A 27,725-nucleotide genomic window follows, 5' to 3' on the forward strand; every position below is an offset into this window, starting at 1 on the left:
TGCACGAGCGAGGGTTGTCTTCAATGAGCCAAAAAAAGCTCATGTTACTCCTCTCCTCATCAGGTTACACTGGCTACCAGTAGCCGCTCGCATCAAATTCAAGGTACTGATGCTTGCCTACAAGACGACCACTGGCATGGCACCAATACTGTATACCTTAACTCACTAGTTCAAACTTATGCGCCCTCCAGAAACTTGCATTCTGCAAGGGAACGATGCCTTGTGGTGCCATCCCAAAGAGGTTCAAAATCACTCTCACAGACCTTTTCCTGGACTGTGCCCAGCTGGTGGAATGACCTCCCAATCTCAATTCGAACAGCTGAGTCTTTACTCATTTTCAAAAAACATCTAAAGACTCATCTTTAGATGAGCAGGGGCAGCTGTGGCCTAATGGTTAGAGAATTGGACTTGTAACCAGAAGGTCACAGGTTCGAGTCTCGGTGCTGGCAGGAGTTGTAGGTGGGAGAGTGAATGAACAGCGCTCTCTTCCACCCTCAATACCCATGGCTGAAGTGCCCTTGAGCAAGGCACTGAACCCCCAGTTGCTCCCCGGGCGCTGGATATATAGCTGCCCACTGCTCCGGGTGTGTGTTCACGGTGTGTTCACTTCTCACTGCTGTGTGTGTGCACTTGGATGGGTTAAATGCAGAGCACCAATTTCGAGTATGGGTTACCATACTTGACAAATGTCACGACTTTCACTTTTTCATCTTTTTCGCTAGCACTTGACCAACTAATACTAGCACTTACCTTTTCTTGTCTATCCTATTCTTGGAAAAAAAAAAAAAAAAAAAAAAACCTTGCTACGGGTTCTGTGCTAGACTAACTGAAAATGGTCATGGCACTTGTATACTGTTGTTGTTCTCTCATTGGTCTTATTGCTACTATTGTTCTCATTTGTAAGTCTCTTTGGATAAAAGCGTCTGCTAAATGATTAAATGTTAAATGTAAATGCAATAAGCAGTGAAAAAGAACTCCATGTGGTGCTCGTGCTGACAACACACACACACACTCACTCACTCACTCACTCACTCACTCAGAAAGCCCCTCTCAACAGCATGCAATCTTGAAAACAGATCTATTTCGTGTTTTATTGGGCTTGAATGGTTAAATACACACACAGTTATGTCATAACACCCATCGTGTGGAGTATTTACGTAAACACATGTTAAAGAAATGTAAAACAGTTGGGTGAAAACCGGATGAGTTTCTATATATTGGATCCGTGCAGTCAGTCTTAAAGTGACAGCAGTCTTATTTACCTGCTGCTGTCTGTCATTATTAATGTTAATAATGTTTGATTGATACATTGAAGACTATGCAGTGTTTTATTTATACACTTTATTCAATTTCTGTAATAGTTCTTACTACATGTTAAATAAACCTAGCCTACTGTAGCAGAATAAATCAAAAGTTTATTTCATATTTATTAGTTCTGTTGCGCTTAATCTGCTTCTTTTTCTTAATTTTAATAACAAAAATAAAATAAAAATAGCTATATTGAGGTACATATCGTTATCGTGAAATAAAATTTCTCATACCGTGAAATTATATTTTGGTCATATCGCCCACCCCTAGAAAAGACCATGCTTTTGTTTCTTTATGACAAGTGGTTTTGTTTAATTTTAAGATATAAGACATGTTATGTGTCACAGCAGTTAAATCTGTGTCTGTATTCCATGTTCAAACCTTGAAATCATTCATGTTAACAGGTTAATAGAGGTTTTATTCAGGAATATATAATAAGTTATAATAAGAATTCTTCTTATAATAATAATAATGCTTAAAACATGCATTACACTATAACTAAACCCATTAGATTTTAGTAGATTAAATCTACTGTAGATTTTGTCGACTAAAATCTTATGATATTTAGTTGATTAAAACTAAAATAAAGCAATTCAGATGACTAAAATATGACTAAAACTAAATGGCATTTTCGTCAAAAGATTATGACCAAAACGATCTACAAACTACCAAAACAAAATTAACACTGATTCAGAAATGCAGTGAAAAATGCAGTAAAAACAGTGAAATAGTATTACAACTTAAAGTATTTAAAAATATTTTTAAAAAATCATTTATTTCTATGATATAATTTTCAGCCGCCATAACTCCAGTTATCAGTGCTGCATTTTCCTTCAGAAATCATTCTAATATGCTGATTTGCTGCTCAAGGAAAAAAAAAAAAAAAAAAAAAAAAAAAAAAAAAAAAAAAAAGGTTCTTGGTAACCATTTCATCGTTCATGACCCTTTAATGAACAGAAAGAAAAGCATTTATTTAAATTTTGTAAAAAATTTGTGACTTTTGATTTAATTCAATTTAATACATCCTTGCTGAATAAAAGTATTAATTCTTTTCAAAAATTACTGAAACCAAACTTTTGAAAGCTAGTGTACATGTGTTAAAACGGTTTTCCCCGTGCCTCTTTAAAAATGGCAATTAGTCATAAAGAGTTTTGTGGATTTAGTGTGATTCATTCTTCAAAGAAAGGGAAATAATTTGTGTTTTGTATGACAACACTTTGTGAAGTGACTACATCCCTGTTCTCTTCCCGTTTATTTTCTATTAAAAGCTAAGAGAAGTGTTCACGTGCTGTGAGGAAAAAAAATACTGGAGACAACAGAAAACAAGCTTAAAAAAACAAGACTCTTGAATGAGAAGCGGTGGTGATGTGGCATGTCTCCAAACACAAGCAGCTACAGGAAACCTCTCATTCATCCTCTCATCACATCTGCAGGCCTGAAGAAATCCACAGTGTGTATTTGTGTGAAATTTCACAAGACGACTATCCATGCACTCCTTTAACCTCCCTTCCCTGACACTGGTTATATTAAACTGCTGACATTAAGGACAGTCACATGTCCCATAGCTGGAATAAAGCTAGCAGGGGCAAAAATAGCCTCCCTGGGTTGCCTTTCATTTTAAAGACTAAAGATGCCTCATTCTGACTGTTTCTCACTGCAGTGCAGCTGAAAGAAACAGAATCAGGTGGTTTAAAAACAGCAAGACACAGCCTAGTGTACACAAAAAGCACGTGTAGTATATGTTTTGGTGTGAAGTGGCATGTTTTGTGCTGTCGTACTTGAGGCTGCATGTTTCATCATGCTTTAACTCCCTTTACACACCCTCTAAACCTTGCATTTCCCATTAAGTTTCACATCCCTTCCCCTATTCTCTTCAGTCACTTTCTCCACTCCTTCTTCTTTCTCCATCTCTTTATTTCTCTCTCCTTCTAACTCACTGCTGGCAAGTTGTTTCCCTGTGTTGGCCTGTGGTTGCTATGGTGAGGGCCAGCCGGTGCTTGTGTGTGCATGCATGACTATGATTGTGTCTGTGTGTGTGTGTATGTGTGTGTGGGTAAACCCGAGGCTGAGGGGGTGGGGAGGACACTCAAGGTCACATGAAAACAGTCAAACACACACACACAAACACAGTGACCTCTGGCTCAGAAACGTGGACTTGTGCTGACATGCTCTCTGTGCTTACTGGACACACCGAGAGGTCTGTTCACCGATGCAGTGTTTACACAACATATTCCTGTGTGTGTCTTTGTGTTTGTGAGGAAGGGAGTGAGAGTGATTGAGAGTGAGAGTGTGTGTGTGAGGGGGGTAAATAGAGGTCTACACATAGAGAGACCCAGGAGGTTGGACAGCCAGTTGTTTAAATAAGGTCAATACACATACTTTCTCTCTCTCTCTCTCTCTCTCTCTCACACACACACACACACACACACACACACACACACACACACACACAAACACCGCATGTACAGTATGAAAGGACTGCTACGACTCTCACACATACACATCAAGTTATAAACAAACGTATACAGTGAGTACAACATTTACCGTGATCTGTACCTCTCTCACCCCTTCCATTCTCACTGTGCTGTGTCCTACTCTACACTCTTCTGTCCACATCAGATACAGCCTCAGGCTACAGTACAACAAAAGCTGTACACACTCAGCCATACACTCATGAGGGTATACAGACAACAGGGTTGCTCCCCAGACAAGCACATTGAGAGCAAAACTTTAACATAGTACACAAATATCTCTGATCAGCACTGAAAATCACCCACTGCGAGGACTGAGGGTCACCAAGGTCAGCCATCTTGTTTTTTTTACAATGATGATATTATTATCTGATACTAAGCCATGTTGCACAAAACAATAAAGCTAATATATTTGTGGAAGGATTAACTGAATGAATATTCTAGATTAAAATCTACAGATTTACCATTGATAATGATTTAGACTCATTTCTCAGTTTGTAAAAAAAAAAAAAAAAAAAAAAAAAAAAATTGACTGCATTTATAATGGAAGATGGCTAGAAATAATGTTTCTATTTTTCATTAAATTAAATGCATTCCTGTAATTTAAATGGTAGAGCATGGAATGCATTAACTGATGAAATGTATACCTTGAAGGCAACATAAGTCACTGTGGATAAAAGCAACTAGAAGATGCATAAATGTAAAGTTTGTTTAACATACATACATACATACATACATACATACATACATATATATATATATATATATACATATATATATATATATATATATATATATATATATATATATATATATATATATATATATATATTATACACACACACACACACACACACACACACATACACACACACACACACACACACACACACACACACACACACACACACACACACACACACACACACACACACACTTCAAGGCTTGTAAGGACAAGGTTAGAGCCTGACTCTTCAGCCTATCAGGCAAGAAGTGGGTCATTTTCAACAATAGGCATGTACAGAATGGTAGCCCCAAGTCAAAATCATTAAGAAAAGTTCTTAACAAAAATACAGGCTTTGCATTTCTGCTTTTAACCTCTCCAGTACAGCTGCCATTAGACGTTTCTTCTCTGAGATACTTGACTGCAATAATTGCCTGCAATAAATGCTTTCAATAGAGTTTAACCAGAATTTCACTTTACCTTTTTTTCTTTTAAAAACACAGGGTAATTTATTTTTTATAAAGCTGGTTTTCACCATGTGTGTTGATTCCACTGAGCCTTTTTATCTACATAAAAGCCCTGGGTGAAAGGTGAAAGTGACTTTCTCTGAGAATAAAACACATGAACAGATCCTACGGGAAATGTAAACTCTGCTGCCCTTTGTGTGCGTCTTTGTGTTTAACCAGTTCAATTGTGATTTCTAACACACACACACACACACACACACACATTCAGGAAAGTCTATGCCAGATGGGTTCAGAACTTCTATGTCTCCTAGCAACAGGTGTGCTGATTTTGGTTAAGAATGAACCCAAAGAGAGTGAGGTGCGGTTTGTAGAGCATTACACAGCATTCCTCGTAGATCTCTGAACTGTGAATTAGCCCAGTCCAAACACTAGCAGTAAACACTGTCACTTTGTTTTGCTGGTGTTTGTCTGGCTATTGTATGCTGCAATCCGCAGCCTTCTGTTATGGCAGCTTGACTTATACACCACTGATAGATACACTTACACACATTTCTTGATTTCACCACAAATCGCAGCTCTGATTTCTCACACAATAACTAGAGTGGTAAAGTGCTGCAGGATGTGCACGTGTGCTTCTGGTTGTAACAATAGACCGTTCATGCCCCAGTGATACAAATTTCACAACCTTCTAGTAACCTTAATGACCTGTGTGTAAGGTCCACCATTCTAATAACTGGCCCATTCCTTACTCTATACTAGGGCTGGGCGATATGGCCGGAAAAAAAAATCCCCGATTTTTTAACAAAAAATCCGATTTACGATTTAAATCGATTTTTTTCCCCCTACTTAAAATCAATATTCAGATGACAAAGAAATTGTTCAAAACAAGTTTTAACTTTATTTTGTTTTGATTTTACCTTCTGGGATTTGATCTGGATTCCCCCTTCAGGTTAAATTGCAATCAGAAACAACAAGCCAAAAAGACAAGATGGCAGGTCCTGCCATTGTAAACCGTGAAAAGGTTAAATAAAATGTAACATAACATTCTTATCATACTGGATACAGTCTGTAAGACTGTCAAAGGTCTTTACTATTTATTTATTTTTTCCATGGGAGCCGCACTGATAGGGCAGAGTCAATCAGAGAGACACTTTTACCGCAAAGTATCAAAAGCTAAATCTAGTCACAAAAAGCATGTCTTTTTATCAATCTGTCATCCCTGATATGCAATGCAATGCAATGCAATACAAAAGGGGCTATCATTCTTTATGATTTACCAGTCAAATTTGTAACTGAGACAAGATGATTTAAAAAAAACAAACAAACAAACAAAAAAAAAAAAGCAGTATTACCTTAATGCTGGAAAGATTATACTAGCCCATCATGCATCTAACCATCCATGTGCACACTCGGTGTTAAGAGCTGTTAAGATTAAAACTGCCAACTCCGCAGTGAGTCAGTGTAATGGACGTAGGACAGAGCAAGTGTAAATATATTTTCTAGTCTATATCTCCATCTTGTTGTAAATAGAGCAGACAGTGTCTAACTGTGCCTACACCGTTAGATAACAAGAATAACAACGGCAGCTATTTTCATGAAAATCAAATACACTTCTTCAGTTTTTGAATTTTAGGTAGGCTATGTTTAATAAGGTTAGATTAATATATTAAATACATTTTAATTAGCCTAATACAATTAATAAAATTAAGAAGAATGTAAGAATTTCGTTTTGAAAAATTGCCATTTATCTGCATGCATAATTTTAGACAATTATCCAAGAATTTCGGTACAAACAGTAAACATTAGGCCTGCTAGATACATTTTATGTCGGAGCGGGATCTGAGCGGGAATTGGTTTATGGCAAGGGTGAGCGGAATATTAACGGGGCGCTTGCTTGGTGTGGCTGAGCAACTGAGTGGAGCGCACGTCCATACAGCGGGAAACGTAGCGGAGCTTCAAGTTCACACCGCTCTGTTTCGCTCACATGCTCTGCTTGGCAGCATGTCTCTACGCGCGGGGGGGTGGGGGGGTTGAGCCCATTCTGAACTACGGGAGCCCTGAGTGGAGCGCCGGCGGATGTTAAAAAGAAAACCAATTTTCATTCAAACAAATCGATGTAAACTACACATTCGAGTTAATCGATAAAATCGATTTATCGCCCAGCCCTACTCTATACATTAACCATTACCTATTGGGCCTCTAAGACGAATGCACAAAGGACAGGGTGGATAGGACAGATTCTTCTGCTTCAGGATGAAACATAGTACTGAAAGCAGCTACAGAAAACAGAGGAGCTGTAGGTGAAGTATCCAGTCAGATCATCCACTCACACACATTCACATTCATTCAATGTTATTATAGTATTATTTATTTACTTATAAAGTATTTATTTTCATATATTTTCAGTTTTCATTTTCAAGTTATTTAGCATTTTTGATTTTGTCATTTGATTTTTTTAAATTTCTATTTAGCTTTGCATTTCTGTTTTAGTTTGCGTAATTTTAGAACAATTTAAAATTAAACTTATTTTATTTCAGTTAGTTCCTAAGGCGACATTTCTTTTTCATTTAAGTTTTTCACTTAACTTTAATATTTGACTTTATTTCCACTTTATTTCATAATGAAATTATTTTAATAATTTTTGTAAACAATTACAACACTCACTCACACAAATTATCTTATAGGTTATAACACTCACTTCAAACAGTCTGTCTGTTGGCCAACTAGGGCTGGGCGATATGAATTTTTTTTTTTTCAGAATGTTTGACCGATTTTCGATTTTTACCACTTTTAACTGGTCAACTTGAAAATATAACTACAACATGATTCAAATAACTTTTTCTTTATTAACCCTCTAGTTAAAGAAATTTATATTTCAAGTGCACCACACATGAAGTTGTCAACATGATGTAAATGTTAAACAAATCACTTGTTAAATATCTTTGCAAAAAAGATGCATGAACTACAACTACATCTTGTACTAACTTGTCTTATACATATTATATGTTCAGAAATAATACAAGGAAAATGTAAAAAAAAAAAAAAAAAAAAAAAAAAAAAACTCAAAAGTCAAGGTATTTCAAATTCAAAACGACTAAAGGTATAACTAAAGGTATAACACCAGTAGACTATTATAGACTATTATGAACAGCAGCTCTCAGCCTGTCACCATGATGCAAGCATGAAATTTAGTAGTTCTTTACAGGCTTTTATTGGATTGCGCTGCTTTTCCATTGTTTTTTTATGTGATCATGGACGCGTTTGTTCATTGGGCTCGCGTCTCATGCATGAAATAGCATTCTAAAAATGCGGTGCTAAAGTTAAAAGAAGTTCAACTCCCATCTTCCTGCATTTTTTCCTATTCCACTGCCTGCGTCGCATCTTTGTCAACACAAAAGCACATTCTGTGTGAATGGCCCTTTGTGGTCCTTCACAGAGCGTGTCACGTGAGCAGTTAATCACGTGCACCGATATGCGGTTGGATCATTCTTTTCGCTTTACTGTTAACATTGACATATTGTCAAAGCGTCTATTTTTAATAATAGTAATATTTCTATTCAAAATCATGATTCCTCAATTTATAAAAAATAAAATTGTGGCAGAACATTAAATTCAAATGAATCTATAAAAATCTGAAAAATCGTCCAGCCCTATGGCCAACCCATTTTTTTTAATCCAGTATAAACTGTTGTTTCGATTACATTTGATGTTTATATGGTTTCTGAGTTACAGGGATATGCAATAGCACTGGTAACTACAGTAACAGAATAAAAAGCATATTTTGTGGCTTTTTATTCTTATAAGCCACTAGTGGCTGTTTGTTCGCCTACTATTAATAGTTACTTTCTTTTTGGTCCATTGGTCAACAATTGTAAACACAGCAAGTGTAATTAAGGTCAGGGGAATTGAGGTATACCTTTATACTCGGAGAGAATCATTTTAAGTTAATTTCAATTAAATTTGATTCACACACTTTTTCATCTCTTATTCTATAATATTCGTTTATATTTAATGATCATACTTCCTCATCCACTTTTTTTTTGGAGGTACTACCATCTTTTGCCTTCTCTGCCAAATGCCCCGTTGTATACATAAAAACACACATACAGCGTCTGTGCTACTTTACACCTCGCATACAGGTGTATGGGTCTGTCCTCCTGGCTAATTGGCAGAGTAAGTGCTGCTGAAGGCAATATGGCTCAGGGAGTCTGTTCACCGTCTCTAAGATCCAGTCACCACAGAGAGGCTCACTCACAGGGCAGATGGAGTCTGCGGTGTCACCTGCTGACGTCACAACAACAGATACTCCACAGTAGCAGCCTAAGACTCCAGCAGCGCATGCCCCAGAAAGCATCATGGGAAACATTATTGTAAACAGCTGCTCGCTGAAAGGTCTGAAGGTATGGGAGATTTTCCATGTGCTGATTTTCCCAAATGGAACCAGGGGGTTTGAAAACTACAATAAAAAATAGTCTTTTAATAAGATACACTGTATAATAAAAATGTATTAGTATATGCAGAAATGAACATTAATTAATAAATGCTGTAAGAAATGCTGTAAATGCATTAACTAATGTTAATTCAGTCCTGAAATTTTCATACAATTCTAAAAGAAATCTAAACCATTTTTACCACCATTTTTACTCAATAAGATTTACCTAAACTGCTCATAAACTACACTAAACAGAGAATACTGAAAAATACAAGTAAAACAAGCGTAATCATAACTGGAAGAGAACATAATTTGATTCTCACTGATGGTATGGTATAGTTAATTTGATTAAAGCCATGATTCATAAATGGGTTAAAGAAGTCATGCACATGTGCTGTTATTCGGTAATGCGATATATCATGGTAATGAATATGCACGATATTGTTATCGTGGGCACTTCTAAATACAGTGAATAATTATACATTACAAATTATTCAGAATTTGGGATGCATTTTAAGAAAACCTTTCCCATCAACTGGTCAACATGCACAACACCGCTATATGCTGCTTGAAAGACCCATGTGTGCTCTGATGTAAACAAGCACACATGAGAAGCACACGTGTGAGAGACGCGCTGAATGAAAGCACATTCACTCTCTGACAGCAGATGGCGCTAAACTGCAGAAAATGCAGCCGTTACCCTGAAAACCCCATAAATAAAGCAGTTTCTACTTTCTAAAACGTATTTAAACAGATTTAAATAGCCATTCAGATTTGTGGATTTGCTATGGTGTTCATCACAGCGTCAAATACTTAATTATTTAGACTTAATAGGCTAATAATTTTCAAACTTTTTTTTACATTTTAATCTGGACTACAACATGCCCTAAATATTGTTTGAAAGTGTTTTGATTCTTTATTGTTCATTCGCACTTTACATTAGTGCTTCATTAGTTAAAGGGGTCATATGATTTTCCTTTCTCTTTGGAGTGTTACAAGCTCTTGGTGCATAAAGAAGATCTGTAAAGTTGCAAAGAGTAAAGTCTCAAATCCAAAGAGATATTCTTTATCAAAGTTAAGACTCTGCCATGCCCCCCTAAAACGGCTCGTTTAAACATGCCCCCACATATCTACGTCAGTATGTGGGAAGATTTGCATAACGCCACCCAGATGTTCACGCAGAGAAAGAAGGCGTACCTTTTATTCTCACTGTTGCCGCCGGTGCCATTTCATGGAGAAGCTGTGCGTTTCATTGTGAAAGTGAAACTACTTTATTTGGCCTTCCAAAATAGCACAATATCCGCTTCATCATGCATAGAGCTGATCCTCGCTGGTCGATGAGGAAATACATCAACTTCGCGCTCACCGTGGACGAAGCTGAGTCCAGCCCGTAGGTTTACATATGTAAAGGATTTGTCACTGATGATTCAAACGCGAATTTTGAGCAGTGCAGAGTAGCACTTCTTGTTTGTCATTTCTCTGATCACAAATGCAGATATGGTTTTATGTTTACACTGCGCGAAATGCATCGTAACGCGTAAAAAGACAGTATAAGTGATTATAATCAGTAATTATGTCCCCACTGGATGCAACAACTGCCTCATTGTGATGGGTTTTATTGTTTTTGTCCTGTCTTGCCGGTGTTCTGACGGGGACACGCCATAACAGTATATGTTTAGCGACGTAACATTTCCATCAGACGCTTGAAACATTCGGCCAATCACAACGCACTGGATAGCTGGCCAATCAGAGCACACCTCGCTTTTCAGAACAATGAGCTTTGTAAAAATCTACGCGTTTCAGAAAGGCGGGGCATAGAGGAGAAACAATAATGTACATTATGTGGAAAATAATGTGTTTTTAACCTTAAACCGCATAAACACATTTCATTTCACCAAATACACAAAATAATGTTCTTTTTAGCAACATCATATGACCCCTTTAATATTAGTTAATTCATTAGTTAACATAAACTGCCAATGAAAAATTCTTCTGAACATTCATTAATCTTAGGTATTCCAATATTTAATAACGTTGTTAAAATCGAAAGTTGCATTTGTTATTTAATGAGGTATACTTATTTATACTTATATATTTTTTATATATTTTAACAAAGATTAATTACTTCTGTAGCAAATGTTTCTAATGCTCATTGTGAATGTTAATGCATTAACTAAGGTTAACTAATGAGGTCTTACTGTAAAGTGATACCTATTGAGCTTTATAGTTCTTTTGCACTTTAATCTCTGTAAAATGTTTAACTTTATATATTTTTCTGTATTGCTTTATTGTATTTAAATATTCAGTTATTTTTGTTATAAGAAAAAAGTTATTGAATGTTTTACTGTATTATGACCACTTTTTTAAAACTAAATTTCAATATCGTGATAAAAGCATTAGCAATTAATCGCAACATGAAAAAAGTTGATACCGGCGTATCCCTAACAATGACACAACACTATTTAGTGAGCACATAAACACACACGTAAGCAGATGCACACGTGGCCAGTTGATCTTCCTGCTGCTATTTATATCATGTGTTAGCACTAGTTTTCTCAGAGAGTTTGTAAACGCATATTTGTATAGATGCCAGTAGGTTATTGTGAAACTTCTTGTTTTCCATACAAGTATTTCTATTCAGTAAAAAAAATACCCATAATAACTATCATATCAATTATAACATGTTAGGACTTGTATCTGTATCTACAAGATAATTTTCCCTATCCATTTAACTCTCTTCTTGTAAAATTATGACCAAAACTTGGGAAAAAAATGTTTAGCCAGGTTTTCTAGCAGAGTAATTCCCTGTGGGTGGACCAGTGTGTGTCTACCACTGAATAGACTTCATTAATGTGAGGTAATTATGCATCCTCAGTCGTAGTGTGAGGGGAAGCGGGGCTACGATGTTAAAGAGTTAGTCATTAATACTCTGAAATAGTAAGAAAGGCACGATCACTCGCACAGCACTGATTCTCATGTGTGTACGGGTGGTTGATGTTTAAGCATTAAAAAGGATGGGAGATAAATCTCAGCAAACATGACATAAAAAATAGGAAAGCGGTTTTGCAAAGGACAACTTAATTGTTTGTATTTTAACTTGCTTTTGTAAAATTTTTCCAGGCTCAATTATGAAAGCACATTTCTTCTCTAAAAATACAGAAGGAACATATCTTTTCTGAAGGAAAGATCTGCATACTAATCGCCAGTCATTAGTCTACTAAAATCAGACTTCTGATGAAGTATATCAATTAGGAAATGTTGTTCATATGTTGAAACACCTGTCTCTTGGACATTTTCAAATAATTTTGACAAACCAACTATGATTAAAATGAATAATTTCCAACTTAAAACGTTTTAAATATTTTTTTACAGATAAAAATGATAATAATATAATGATTATTTTGAACATTCACTACCTCAAAATAATTATAATAAAAAAAACTCAAATTATCATGAAATTATTATTGCATATGGTTTATAATGCAACCAGCAAGTGTTCCGAACATATGGAAGGATTTTATTTCATGGCAAAACAAAAAACAAAAAAAGGTAAATGGGTATTTTTCTATGAACACACATCACACATTATGACCCTCACTACAATAATACCATCTTATGGAAAGAGTGATGTGGCGAAACTTCATCAGATGTCCTTCTAAGATGTTATCTGATCTTCCTAACATCTTTGACTTCTTCACCAAACTTCATTTGTAAACAAAAACAAATATCTCTGATCATCATAAGGCTTTAGATCTTCAGCCCTTGACAGAAATGTTTGAGCACTGATTGAATTTTAAGTATACTCAATTAATGCATCAATAATATCATGAAACAAGAAAAAGTACTACTTCAAAGCACTTTGATTTATAATTTACTAATTTATTATTCATTACTATCTTCAGTATGAAACCTTGGGCATATATAAACCTATGCCATACTGACCACGTAAAAAATGGCTCCAAATTACCAAGAAGAATTGGAACAAAGGGCACTGTAGAGGCAGTCCTGCAGTATAAAAGAGATGAGATGTCTGATAATGAAAGATGATCATGCAGGTGACCTGAAGAAGGTCATAAACAAGGAATGACAGCCAATTAATGGCTCACAAGAAACAAGACTGGGGTGCGATGTAGCAGAAATGCAGGCCTGTAATTGTGGTTGTTTAATTCAAGGTTATGATTCAGGGGAAAGGCCTTCTTCCCTTCCTCATGCGTTCAATGATCTCGGTTCCTGAGTTGTATGTTTGCTTCATTACGGCTGCCACAAAAGAGGCCACTGCCTCCAAGACCATAAAATATTTACCAACAAGCTCTCTCTCTTAGTCTCTCCAGGAGAGCCAGCCTCAGGAGAGTGCCAGGTAAGCTTACCTTTCCGATCACGATACAGCAGGATACTAATTGGGCTTCATTTTACATAAATGATGCCATCACCTCTGTTGAAGCACGCTCCCATGATCCCCCCCCATTGAGCCGTTAGTACAAGTAGCTCAGAGAAGTCGGTAGGAAATAAAGTCCCTAATCAGAATGCTACACAGTTTGCTTAGATCTAGCTGACACCAAAACACTCGCTCGCTAGCTGTTACCCAGTAAAAGGAATTTTATGACCAGTAATGAGGTTACTAGGCCACACAGCAGACGCTTTCTGTGTGGTCTCGCTCTTCTCAAGTTCTGCTTCCTGTGAGGGAACGGATGGCATCATGCTCTGTTCCCACTTTCGTGGCCAGCATAATGAGTACTTAGAAATCAAGTACCTCTCGTACAATCAGCCAAATGGGTAGTGGTAAAACAAATGTATTCGGCCAGAAAAGAGAGTCAGTGAAAATGACTTCATCAGTAATCTTCCGATTGTGGAGACTCACCTTCACGATAGGGTGTCCCCCAGAAGTGGCTTTGATGGCCCCTCGGCTGCCTTCGGTCTCATAATGAGCTCGATGATGAGCTTTGGGGTGAACCTCGATCTTTAGCTCATACTGCCCATACTGATTCGGCAACGGCCAGTCCAGGGGAGGCAGGGATGATGCCCTACACGCAGATCAAGAGCAACACAAACAGAGCAGTTACACAATGCATAGTGTTCAGGTAGTAGATTGACTATAAAAATGAAAACAGTGAGCAGCTATGCAACAGTTTAGGATGCACAGATTTTGTAATTTTGCTCAACACAACTCTCTGTGTTCTAATTTTCTGGGTAAACTACATTTTGACTACTGAAACTTTTGACTAGTGAAATATAATTCATGAAGGACACAAGGGGAAATCAGTGATCACAGGTTTTTTTTTTTTTTTTAAGTGTAGCTCTCTAACACATCCTCTCCATCCTCTCTCTTTCCCGAAAAACCCTCACTCCTCATGCTGTCATGGTAACGTGAGATGGATAGTCAGGGGAAACGTGAGAATGTGTGTGACAGTAGTGGCCTAACGATAGTGGCCTAGTGGCCTGTGGACATCAAACAGCTTTACTTAGTGACAATGTACACTTGCCATACACAACTCTAGTACACAAAAATCAGTTTTAAGTTTCAATTTACACTATTCAAGAATGTCTTCACACTACTCTGCATACACACTACCATTTATAATTTTGGAGTCAGTACGTTTTTTTTTTTTAAATATTAATAATTTTATTCAGGAAGGTTGCAGTAATTTGATCAAAAATTATATTTATATTTCAAATAAATGCTCTTCTTTCAAACTTGCTATTCATCAAAGAATCCTGAAAAACGTATCACGGTTTCCACACAAATACTAAGCAGCACAATTGTTTTTAACATTGATAATAAGAAATGTTTCTTGAGCCACAAATCAGCATATTAGAATGATAAAATAAATGAACCCCACACTTTTGAATGATAGTGTGTATATATAATAGAACTATGATGATATGCATGTGAACTATGCACTGATCTGCAATAGATCAATGGAGCTATGACTACACTGCATATGACAAAATGATGAACCAGCTGTCAAATATGGGCTGACCAGCGGCAGCCTGACCCTTGCAAGAAAGGCTCATAATTTACAGATGAATATTTAACTAAAGTAAAAACAACATCATGTATATTTGATACATTTACCAAGAGCAAGCAGGTGTGTCTTCTTCTGAAATTTGTTTATGTTTAGCAGGCAGCCCTAAACTAGATCCGCTATAGACTACTGTGCCAATTCACCCGCCCCGCCATAGCAAACCCATCTGTTAAACCTGACAAGCTTCGAGATCTTTCTATTGCTGTTGATTGATGAAGCAGTCAGCACACACACACACACACACACACACACAAACAGGTCCGATGGCAGACAGGAGAGCTGTGGGCTCATATAACAGGGATCAAGTATCATGTCTCTGTTGTATGAAGGTACGGCCATGAAGATGTTGGCTTGTTGAGTCCCGGCCTTAGTCAACATTGCTCCCACATGTTGCTGTGCTGGTAGTTTCTCGACATGTTTGTGAGGAAGAGAGCAAGTTGTGTGACTATGTATTTTTTCTTACGCGACTTTGGAATCAAGTGTGCTAACTATACATTGTGGATTATTAATAAAGGGGCCTGACTGAGTTAAAAACTGTGTTGTGTTGGTGCGGTCGATAACAGAATCATTGTGGGTAGGAAAACGTTTGCGACCCACAGCCGCACGCTCTCTTTACTGATTTATGGTGACAGAGGCCAGAGTACACACATAGGCCGTCTTCATCTGACTAGCATACACACACACACACACACACACACACACACACACAGCCATTATCTGATGCTCTGATATGGATAGGAGACACATATTTAACTCTTTCTGTTCTTTAGCTCACTCAACTGCCTCATGCTACTGTAAATGTATACTGGATCTGTTCTAAAAGTAGTGAGCTAACTACCAGTAACGTAGGGCATTACTGAAATAAAGGCTTTTCATTATTAAATGCTTCCCATATATTTTTCACGTTCAAAGGCATAGTTCACACAACAGTGAAAATTCTGCCATCATTATTTATTCTCACCCTTATTTTAAACTGACTTTCTTCTGTGAATGAAAGCCAATATATTGAAGAATGTCGTTTTATCCATGCAATCTAAGTCAGTGGTCATCAAAACGGTTTCAACATTCTTCAAAATATCTTTTATATATCTCCAAAATGGATAAATAATTATAGACATAACCTTGAGTCTCTTGTGCACTCAGTATGAAGTGCTATTTGTGTGCTGCATGTGAGAGACCATCAAAAAAAGTTGCTGCTAAATCAGTCACATGAGGTTCTCTGTCAGTTTGGATGGAGCCTTTGAAGTTCATTTACTCTGGTTTTGAAACAGAGCTATTGTCTATATACATGAACGCTTGCAAGAAAGAAGCATTGTAGAGCTTTACTCACATGAACTCAATAATGGTTACTCTGATGTCACTTCAAAGCAAAGGAGGGAGTTTACCTGAAAATAGGTGTGTGTCCTGGTTTGGGTTTGTTCCATGTGAAATGAGATGGGACTGAAAGAAACTGCTCTCCAGATCCATCCTTCTTTAATCCGTGCATGGCTTCCTCAGCAGGTGAGTCAAGCAAAGGAGATACATTCCCAGATTCATCCATGCCCAGGTCGCCCTTTCCTGACTGGATTGCTCCTGTACAGTCCTGAGATGTTTTTCTTGTCTTGGAGGGGATGTCAGCCTCAGAGGGACAACACTGGAAAGAGGAAACACCCATAGACGGGCTTCCTATCCAGGTGTCTTCGGTCACGCTGCCCCTGGGCGAGGGGCCGGGCGTGGCAGTCGGGGAGTGATGGGGTGATAAAGAGCCCATACAGCATATATCAGCACTGGAGTGGCGTCTCTTCCCGCAGGGTGATGTTGGACGTGAAGAGGGCCGTGAGGGTGAGCGAGGGCTCAGCCAGTTCTCATCTGTGATGCTGGTACGGGGTGAGTGGCAAGGTGACTGGCGGGACGAGAGAGAATGACCATGCGAATGAGGAAGGGAGTGAGTGAAGGCCGTGTGATGATGATGATGATGATGATGATGCTGTTGTTGTTGCCACACTTCCTCCTGTGGTCCAGTCTGTGGAGAGCAGCCGGGCGAGGTGAGTGGCGAGCCCAGGGTGAAACGCGCCGCTGCTTCATTTAGCTCTGAATCCACGTCATCATATACATGCGAGATGGATTCGCAGGATGAAGCGTCAGAGAACCAGCTACGAGAGGAAAGGCTGCTACATGGGCTCGGGCTCAGGGATGAATCTCGATACAAGTGATCTAGAGGCAGGTACAGGTGGTCTCGAGACAGAGGTCTGTCGTGGTAGTCTCCATCCGGACCCTTCGCTCTCATCTCGTCCTCGCTGTTCTCCATCTCCTGCTGGCAGCTTGGGGAGATGGAAGTAATCTGGATGCTGGGACATTCAAAGGCCTTTGGTGGGCCGATCCCTCCTCCGCCCACCCCTGTGGGCGTGTATTTAGAGTCCTGGAACTCATAGTTGGGCTCATAGGCCTTGTGGTGGGCCTGCAGGGAGGGGGAGGTGGCTGGGGGTGGGCCTCCATGCCGCTGGAGACTGTGTGATTGGTTCACAACTGAAGGAGGTTGCCCCACATTGAGGATGTAAAATGATGTGTTTTCATCTGTTTCTAGATCTAAAAAAACAAACAAACAAAAAAAAACATGGAGAGGATGAAACAGACAGAACAATAAGGGAAAAAATAAGCATTTATATATTAGCCAGTGAAGATCTGAAATTCAATAGATTTAATAAGAGCAGTATTTTTAACTGATAGTTTTATTCTTTCCTTAGATCAATATTTTGCAGTAGTTTTAATCACTTTGCACACTTGTATGAGAGATTAATATGTAAAATGAACAACAACAACAACAACAACAAAGAGCATTCTGGAAAAGCATATTTTACAGTTCTAGGGACACAGAGCCTCAAAAACCAGAACTACGATTAAAAAAAAAAAAAAAAAAAAAACACAGGAGAGGTGCATAAAATAAATCACTTATAGAAACTGTATAACATTTACCAAAGTTCACAGTGTAATTGCTCGTATAACTAACACATAAATAATTACTGTTTATTGAGGCACTTCAAGGTCTCTGTCTGCTGATAAGAGGGATGAAAGAGAACAGGCTATTTTCTCTCCTCTCTCTCTCCTTTATTGGACTGCTGTTCTGATAGCCTTGAAAAGGAAAGACTCGGGCTAGCTGCAAACAAGCCAATGGGGAATATGCAGAAGCTACAACACTAGCAACAGGTTAACAATAAGAGCATTATAGCACAAACAGTACTGATATCACCGTATCAGTGCAAGGGTACGGTAGGGTAGGGGTGAGAGGCAAAGAGAGAGAGTGAGAGCAAGATCCATAAAGTGAGATCCATTTAAAAGTGGATAAATGAGACAGAGAGCCGGTGGGTTAGTCAATGGGGAGAATTTCGGGTGGGGTGACAGATGGGCTCAAATCCAAAGAGGAATAACCCATGCACGTCATCTATCTCAGGGCGTGACCAAAAACACACGGGAAACAAACTCGCACATAGGTGCATGCTTTAGCCTGTCACCACATAGAGACGGACCCTATTTATAATGCCAGCTCGCACACACACAGATGGCTATTATGCACTAATACTGTACAGACACACACCCACAGAGCATATTGTGCCTGTGGTTTATTGAAGGTTATTGATGAGCTTCCAGTGACTGGGCAGAGGGAGCCTGACAGGGTCAGACAGCAGTGAGCAGCCAGTGAGATGTGTTTCTACAAGCTGCATACAGCCCTACTGAGTCAAAGAAATTGTGATTTCACAATGCAACGCAATCAAGTCTTGTTGAATACCATCTTGATTCTCCACTGGTATGCTGCTTTAGACAAAAGCATCAGCTAAATAAATGAATGTAAATGGAGTCATGACCTTTCTCTCACTTATTCTCCTTTGATGACTCACTCAGTGTTATTTTTATTTCTTTCAAATTCTCTCTTATTTATGTTTCTCTACCCCTTTTCTCGTTTCTATTTTTACCCCTCTCTATCCCCCTCCATCTGATTGATTTATTTATAGATGCACTGTACACTCTCTGTCATAAGACATGCCTATTTGTGACGACAGAGCCTGACAAACAGGAAGGGGGACAAACATACGTGTCACACAAGACTCATGTCAACCCAACTGTGAACTCTGACCCCAAGGGAAACAGAACACTGGGAGTTTGCTTTATCAATCTGACACACACACAATGCTGTGATACACTAAAAGGATGCTGCAGTATACTAACTTAAAAATGTTCACTTCACAGAAAAATATAATTTCTTTGAACCCAAGAGTTAAGGCGAAGCTTATGTTTTTTCTTTTTTCATGCTGAACTTCATTCATGAGGGAGAAGAGGCTTTGATTAATCCACCAAACGCTGGCTGCCAGTTCATTAGCATAGCGCTGTGAATAAACACCATGATGGGGGATAAAATAAAGGAGAAAAACACTAAAAGAGAGATGGAGGGTGCTGTAAGCAATGGGAACAGTGGAAAAGCAAGCTGATACTTTTAATCTGGTTCAGGTTAGACATCAAAGAGCAAGACAATATCTTTACTATATATATATATATATATATATATATATATATATATATATATATATATATATATATATATATATATATATACACATATGTATGTATGTATGTATGTATCTTTATATAAAATAATTTTTATTTGGTTGTAAGAAATTCAGTTACTAAATGCATTTGGCTTTTTCCAGTAACTGTTTCATCGAAAATTTGTTGTAATTCAGTACTTCACCGTATTATAACATCACCATATTATGACAGTTTTTTTCCCTTTAATAATCAGAATTAATAAGCAGAATTGGAATCATAATTGCTAAAACTTAAATGATAACCAACCCTATTCCAGACCTTGCTCTTGTTAGTCTATTGCGATCACTGGAAGCAAGTTTACCCTGCGTTGGCCAATGTTGGAAGCAAAAAAAACCTAACAGTGTGAAATAGCTAATGTTGCCACAGAAATTGCACACTGCAGCTTTAAGGCAGAGAATACAGATATGGAAAGTAGGGCTGGACCAGAATATTTGATTATTTGAATATTCGATCGGTGGGTTGGTATTAGATTTTCAATTTTGAGATTCGAATATTCTTTATTTTATTTTTTTAAACACCTGGCATCTCCCACGAAACGGTTCTCATTCGCCTTGAATATGAATCGGCCTTGAGTGAACGTCATGATCCATTTCATCTGGAAGAGAAGACAAAATGCCAAGATCTCAGCTGTGCGGGAGCACTTTAAATTGAGTGAGGATTTGAAATTGGCCTATCACAACAGCACATCAAGTTTGAAATATCATCTGAGTTCTGTAAGTAGTACGCCTATAGTATATTTTTGATGTAAAAAAAAAAAAAAAAAAAAAAAACCTTCTTTTATCCGGCATGTTAATCAGTACTTTTACACGATATAAAACATGCACTTAATTTGCTTGGGAAATACTTGGGAATACATCAGTCATTAAAAACAAAATTAAAACAAAAACACGTACAGTAGACCCGCCTAATAATAATTTGCATATAAGCAAGTCAGTTGATGTTGCCAAGTATTAACGCACCGTGTTCTGATTGACTGATGATCGATCGTGTCTGCATTCGCAGGTGGACATCACGCAAAACGCCACCCCCTCTCTCACGAACTGTCAGAAAAAAAGGAGAACACCCATGTGGAGCGCTAATGAGACTCCTACGCTTATCTTTGATTTGTAAAATGTCCCATGACTGAAAATGTTTTTCAAAAGAAAACCCACCACTTCAGGTTGACTTTGCACCGGACCATTCTCCGGCACCGATCGGTTATCCAGATAGAAAAGTCAGTTGACGTTGCCAAGTTAAACGCGCCATGTTCTGATTGACTGACAACCCGATCTGCTTGATCAGATCACGGTGATCGCATGTTAATGCCAAGTGTAAACGCAGCCTATGTCAAAAATAGATGGCAGCAGGAGTTTACTAGTCAGCATAATAGGTTATATTGTATTTTGTCACGCCGCTCGCATCCGGTGTAGACACGGTGTTTGAGAGAAGAATTTGTTCAGCCCCCTCCCTCCAAGCTTCGAATATTCGGTGTTGATTACTACCGAAGCTTTGAGGTTTTAAAAAATGGTATTCGGACCAGCCTTAATGGAAAGAGAAATATATTTTTAAAAATTATAGTGTGAGAGAAAGAGAGAGCAGAAAAATGGAAAATGAGTGATGAGCACCACAACTAGCTCTTCAAGAACAGCTTGTTCCCCCAAAAGACCTCCCAACCTCCCTAGCAGAGCTAATAAAATACCATGATGAAAGTATTGTGCAGTCCTCTGGCCTTCAGCTAACACGATAAAGATACATACTGTAACGTGACATCTGCATCATCTTCATAAAATGGAAGTGTTAGAGCTGCAGCATAGCAAGTGCAAATGCTCTGACACCATGGTGCCTGTGACAGCAGTGCAAATTTGAATCCAGCTCTATATAATTTCTTGCCCTCAGCCTCATTGACCTTATAAATAAAAATAGTCACAAAGCAAATTTTCAATTAGTATTGAAAAGAAAAATCCAAAATATTATTTACAAAAAGCTACACTAACATTCAAGCTCCAATATGATGTTTTTTTGTTTTCGAAAGAAGTCTCTTCTGCTCACCAGTGCTTCATTTATCACAAATACAATAAAAACAATAATATTGTAATATACTGTAAAATATTACAATTTTACAAAACTGTGTCCTATCTTATTCCTGGGATGGCAAAACTGAATTTTCAGCAGTCGAAATTATCTGATGAATGGAAATTTCAAAGAACAGCATTTATTTGGAAACAGAAATCTTTTGTAACATTATAAATGTCTTCACAGTTCCTTTTCAGCAATTTAATGCATCCTTGCTGAATAAAAGTATTAATTTATTTAAAAGGAAAAAAAAAATTTATCGACCCCAAACTTTTGAATGGTACTGTTGTGTGCAACACAAACATGTTGCATACATGTTGCCTTGCACACACACACACACACAATTCGTTTCTGCTACCTTATGTCTGCTGGGAACGTCAGTGAGAGAAAAACTGACCCAGATCAACCCAGAACCATCTGCTGGAAGTAAATATGGAAAACTGCAAAAGTGTAGTATTGTGACTAATAATATGGCATGCAGTTTAGTTACGACAACAACTCTAATTTACCGCTTAAACAGTGTGACAGTTGCTTGAGGTTCATAGAAAACTTTCATCCGTCTCCAAACCCCCCCAGAGCAGTCTCACAGAACCTGGGTCAGTAATAATCTATGATGAAGTACAACTGATCTTATGCAGTATGGGGAGAGGAGTCCCAGTGTCTGCTTGCTTATATCAGATGCTGTTCAGTTTCACATCAGGCTGGCTATCTGGTTAAATAAAGAGCCCTAAGAAGCTTTGCTGTTCCTAAGCTAATAATAGTGGGAAATCGCTGTAGTGCACTGAGAAGTACTCAATGCCTTGCACAGTCTGTGACGCTACTAATACACAGGCTTTTGCCAGTAAAGTCACTCAGAGGTGAGACCAACTGTCCCTACCTGTTGCAGTGTGACTGTGTGTCTGTATGCATGCTGATGACATCAATATCAGATCAGGTGCTGTGGAGACAGTAAAGGACTGTGAGGGAAATCGTGTCAGCCCGCAAACACAAACAGTTCAATTTCTTTGATTCCTTGAATGCATACGACAGGAAGTAAAATTGATAAAAAAAATAAAAAAAACACTCAAGTCCTTTTCTCCATTAGTAATGATGTCCACATAACTCAATTAAGCAAAGATGAAGTATGGACTGCTCCAAACATCTACGCCTGCTGTGAAGGCAGAACGGTACTTATCCTAACGCACGTCATGATGCAACTGTTTGAATTCGTCCACCACTTTTAATGAAAGATGGAGGCAGAAGCTGTAATAATCTTTAATGGACGCCTGGTCCATGTGCTAGACGAATCAACATCAAACTGCAATTATACGTGCTGTGACTCCTATGTAGCAACGACATCTAGGTAATTTATTGGTTGAGGAATGTACTCACCTACAAAAACTCACATATATACTTACTTCAGGTCCCCATATCAGTTTATTGAGAATCTATTGTAGGAAAACAGACCATTTAAACACGCAAGCTTAATTTAAGAGCATCCTGCTTTCTTTGATTTTCCAGTCTTGCGTCACATAATTTTCCTACTTGCACATGTTGTTTTGCTTTCCCCAGCTTCTCTCCAGTGACGTTTTGCCGATGCTTTGAGAAATTCATTTAATAACTCAAGAACTGGCCATCATAAAAATGTCAAAAATGCAAGTACATCGTGACCTCTGTCTCTGACATGAAATTTCTTCATTCAGTTTTTACCCGTTGTTCCAACAACCTGTGTGAACTCTGGGCTATAAGATACGTATACCTGCCTCAAAGAGGGTCAGTTCCTGAACTGCTTACACAACATCCTGACCTGAGTGCTTGTGTGTGCGTATCACCTGTAGTGATGGGTGTAACTTAATCCGGAGCTCCCTATGTAGAACACACTTGCATGTACGATAGGTTTTTCTTACAGATCAAACATCTAACTGTCTCTCTTGTCCAACTGGCCTAAAAAAAATATAAACAATTTATTGTAAACAAAAATTGAAAGATGAGGACTTTAAGTAAGCGTTTTCGCTTGACCGAACAAACTGCCTCCTAACCCTGCCTGTTTCTAAGAACTGCTGGCAGAGTGCCGTCACACTGAGTCTCTGACGCAAGCCACAGAGCAGCCCACACCTGAAGCACCAACATCTCTGTAGCGCACAACTGTAGCCGAATAAGAACACAAAGAGACGCACAGTGCGAGTGTGTGTGTGTGTGTGTGTGTGTGTGCGCATGACTGAATGCTTGTGGCTGTGCATTTCTGCCTTTGTCTAAGCTTGCATCCGTAGTATCGACATACGAGTCGATGTTGGATGCTCACGGAGTTGAAAGAGAGCAGCTGGGATTCTGCGGTCACACACAATGTTTTTATTTGCTCATTTGTATTAACTCAGTAGCATGACAATAGCTTAGCTGCTTTCAAAATAGTTCAGCTTTTCCAGCAACAAGCTATTTTTCCTACAAGTAGCAGCACAGCAGGACAAATCATTACGTTGCTGTTTTTGTGTCACATTGTGCATGCAGCCTTGTACTTGAGCTAGCTGAGACAATAATCAAACACACTTCACTAGATGCCACTCTAGACTGTTTTTATGGGTTGGTTTGTTTGTGGAAATGAATTTAGTACATTTAAATTTCTTTAATCTGGTCAATCAAAATAATTCACAGATTAATTTATAACAAAAATCACTTTTAGCTGAAGACCTTCACTGGTTATTTGTAGAATGAGCCTGCTCTATAAATATGTCCCATATTTTCCAAAACAGATCTCTAGAGTAGCAAATTGTTTTTTTTTAACACACTAAACCGTTGCTTTAGGAAGTGAAAAAAGATGACAAGTCATCCTTCCAAGAAGCAAGTACACACTGCATAGTTGTAACAGACCCATGACTGATGAATCACTCTATGTGTTGCAAAAAATATAAATTCATATCAGGTAAGGGAAAACAGTTGTAATTTTTTGTATAACACAGCTTAAAAAAACAAAAACAACTGGTGAGACCATTAACCATCTTGGCAGAATACCTCTATAAAGATGAAATACAGGGAAAGTAGTTCACTGCACACTGCACAGACAGCATGAGAACAAAAGCTTTAACATGATTTATCATAAGATGGTATCTATGTTAAGGTTTCAAAAAGATAAATCATCTGAGATGAGGATGAACAAATACGTTTTCTGCCAACCAAGGCCAGTAAAGTCAGGCACTTAAGATATTAAGCAATTTCTTAATGTAATCTTAAGGCTGTCTATCTTTAATCTGAAGGCTGTCTATTTTTAATAATGTTTAATCTGAAGGCTGTCTATCTTTAATAACAGTGTTTCCCCTACCATTATATTAGGGCCCCCCCCCCCCAGATCACAACCCAAAGCCGTAAACCTGTGGGAAACACTGAATAATGTTTGATCTTCAAACCTGAATTCCATCTTATAACAGAAACTGAATGGAATAAAAAGGTGATATATTTTCTTTCAAGAGAGATTATACTAAAGAAACACCAGCTTCTTGGTTTTAGAAACATTCACTATTTCTCAGTCTTAATTTGCAGCTTTTAGCATCCCTTTCCCCATGCGGGCGAGTCACTGCTGTGGCCCCAGTTCTGCAGCCAGTTACATCACCAACAAGCTGCGGATGTCCGCTGTGCTAGGTGATGGCAGCCTAAAGGCCTGTTCACACCGGGACGAATTTCGCGCGCGATATTCGCCGACGTTTAACGCCTCGTGACTAAACAAAGGGCGCCAATGTGAGTGTGCACACCGACGCGAAAAACGCCACGCGTAAAAGCGTCATTTTTTTTAAAAAACACCTCGGGTTCGTTTTTTTTGGTTTGACGCACCGCGTCAAAAACTATACGACCAATGAGAATGGTGCTTTTGCACACGTGTCTGGAGCTTCTGAAGTTACAGTAAAACACAACTTGGGGGCGCTCAAACACAAAACTGTCTTGCTGAGCACACATACGTAACGGCGAAGAAGATATACGGCAAGTAGCGTCTACACTGCCGGGAATAAATAAGACGAAGAAGATGCAAGGCAAGATGAATGTAGAGTTGCTGGTCTCGTTGGTGTCGGAACACAAAGAACTATATGACAAACGCGACAGCGATTACAAAAATCTTGATAAAAGAGAACTAGTATTTCTAGTATTTCTGTTTTACATTAAGCGCCATCTAATGTCAGGGAATGAATTTGCATGTTCACTCGGCTCATCGTCAGCGAAAATCGCTTGGGTGTGAACACAAAAAACGCGTTGAAAAACGCTGGCGAATAACGCGCGCCGATATTCGTCCCGGTGTGTACGGCCCTTAAGCCAACATGAACGTATGCTTGCTTTCTAAATAAAGCTCCGTAATTAAACCATCTCATGCTGTGATAACATTACAGGATAAACAAAGCTCAGCCGGGCAGAGGGAACGCCTCAGGTTCATTTAGTCCCAACCTTGTCAATCACTGCAGACATAGCAAAACTAAGGGTGCGTTCACACTTGTCATGTTTGCTTCGATTAAAACGAACCCTGGTGCGATTGCTCTGTTAGTGCAGTTCGTTTGAGTAAGTGTGAACGCTGCCATCCAAACCTTGGTGCGCACCAAACAAGCAGACCGAGACCACTAAAAAGATGGCTCTCGGTCTGCTTCCAAACGAACTCTGGTGCGGTTCAAAAGATATATGAATGCAACACGTACCAAATACTTCTAAACTAACCAAAAGCCAGAAGTAATGACAAGATGTGATGTGATTAGACGACGTGTGACCAAAACAAAATGAGCAGAGGGCAAATGTGGAGCAACAATGAGGTGAAGTCCCTTTTATGAGCTCCTTGTGAGTTTGCAGGTGGTGAAAATAAAATTATATGTACACGCAAGAATGAGTGCGCTTAGTCCAGCAGATGGCATTAGATGTGTTTGACTTAAAGCGGCACTGAGCAGACAGATTGGTTAATGGGTGCTTTGATATCATACACCCGCAGCGCCGCTTTAAGTCTAACGCACTTTTTGTTTGCGGTGTTCGGTTAGTTCTGTCAGGATATATACATCATTCAAGCTGACAAATAAGGTTGTGAAAGTATCACTATGCCTTTAGGTTCAGTGTCTTTAGGTTCGCTGTAAAAAATGCTAATGTGAACTCTAAGCGAACCAGGACCAAATGTACTATTTTCCTTTTTGGTCCGGACCAAATAAACCAAACAAACCAAACTACAAGTGTGAACACACCCTAACAGAGTTAATTTCAGATCTTATGCCTTGCCAATTGCAGTTCATATTACAGAGCAACTTACAATTCCCAGAAACATAAAGAAAGTCCTCATGCCTCTCCTTATGATTCATAAACAGTGCTTTTTGCCTGTTCAAACTGTATATGAAAGGAAGCTACCAACAGAGCAAAAAGTAATCAAAAGACTCTGATTTTGCACACAGACACTATAGGACAACCTTGGCATCATTATATGACCACAAACCTGAATATTTAGATCATTATTTTAGTTTGTTCACTGTCTGAAGAAGCCTTTGGTTTCGCTGGAGCCAAAAAAAAAAAAAAACCGAAGAAAAAGAGAAACCGAGAAATAGCACCGCAAAGAGGGACGACCAATTAAGTAAACTGATTCTACGTTCTGCACTACTTCACTTAAGTTAGGTTTCTGTGGCCTAAACAACATCTTTTAAACAAAGGAAGAAATTTACATAACTGAAAGCACAATTGCTGTGGTGA

The 27,725-nt window shown here is 38.5% G+C and overlaps 1 protein-coding gene across 3 annotated transcripts in view; it reads right to left on the reverse strand.

The window, feature by feature from the left end:
- The window catches only part of LOC109102658 (nuclear factor of activated T-cells, cytoplasmic 3-like), an 82,313-nt gene that overhangs the window by 40,413 nt on the left and 14,175 nt on the right, over positions 1-27,725 (reverse strand). For 2 of the 3 annotated variants that reach the window (XM_042760291.1, XM_042760292.1), the window contains exons 2-3: positions 16,811-17,990; positions 14,261-14,423 (exon numbers count right to left, since the gene is read on the reverse strand). In XM_042760291.1, the coding sequence (XP_042616225.1) occupies positions 14,261-14,423; positions 16,811-17,990 (1,343 nt within the window). Of the gene's footprint in view, positions 1-14,260; positions 14,424-16,810; positions 17,991-22,932; positions 22,993-27,725 lie in introns of all 3 variants that reach the window. The other variant, XM_042760290.1, reaches the window with a different exon arrangement.

The sequence above is a fragment of the Cyprinus carpio genome, chromosome A7, assembly GCF_018340385.1.
Source record: "Cyprinus carpio isolate SPL01 chromosome A7, ASM1834038v1, whole genome shotgun sequence".
Lineage (NCBI taxonomy): Eukaryota > Metazoa > Chordata > Actinopteri > Cypriniformes > Cyprinidae > Cyprinus > Cyprinus carpio.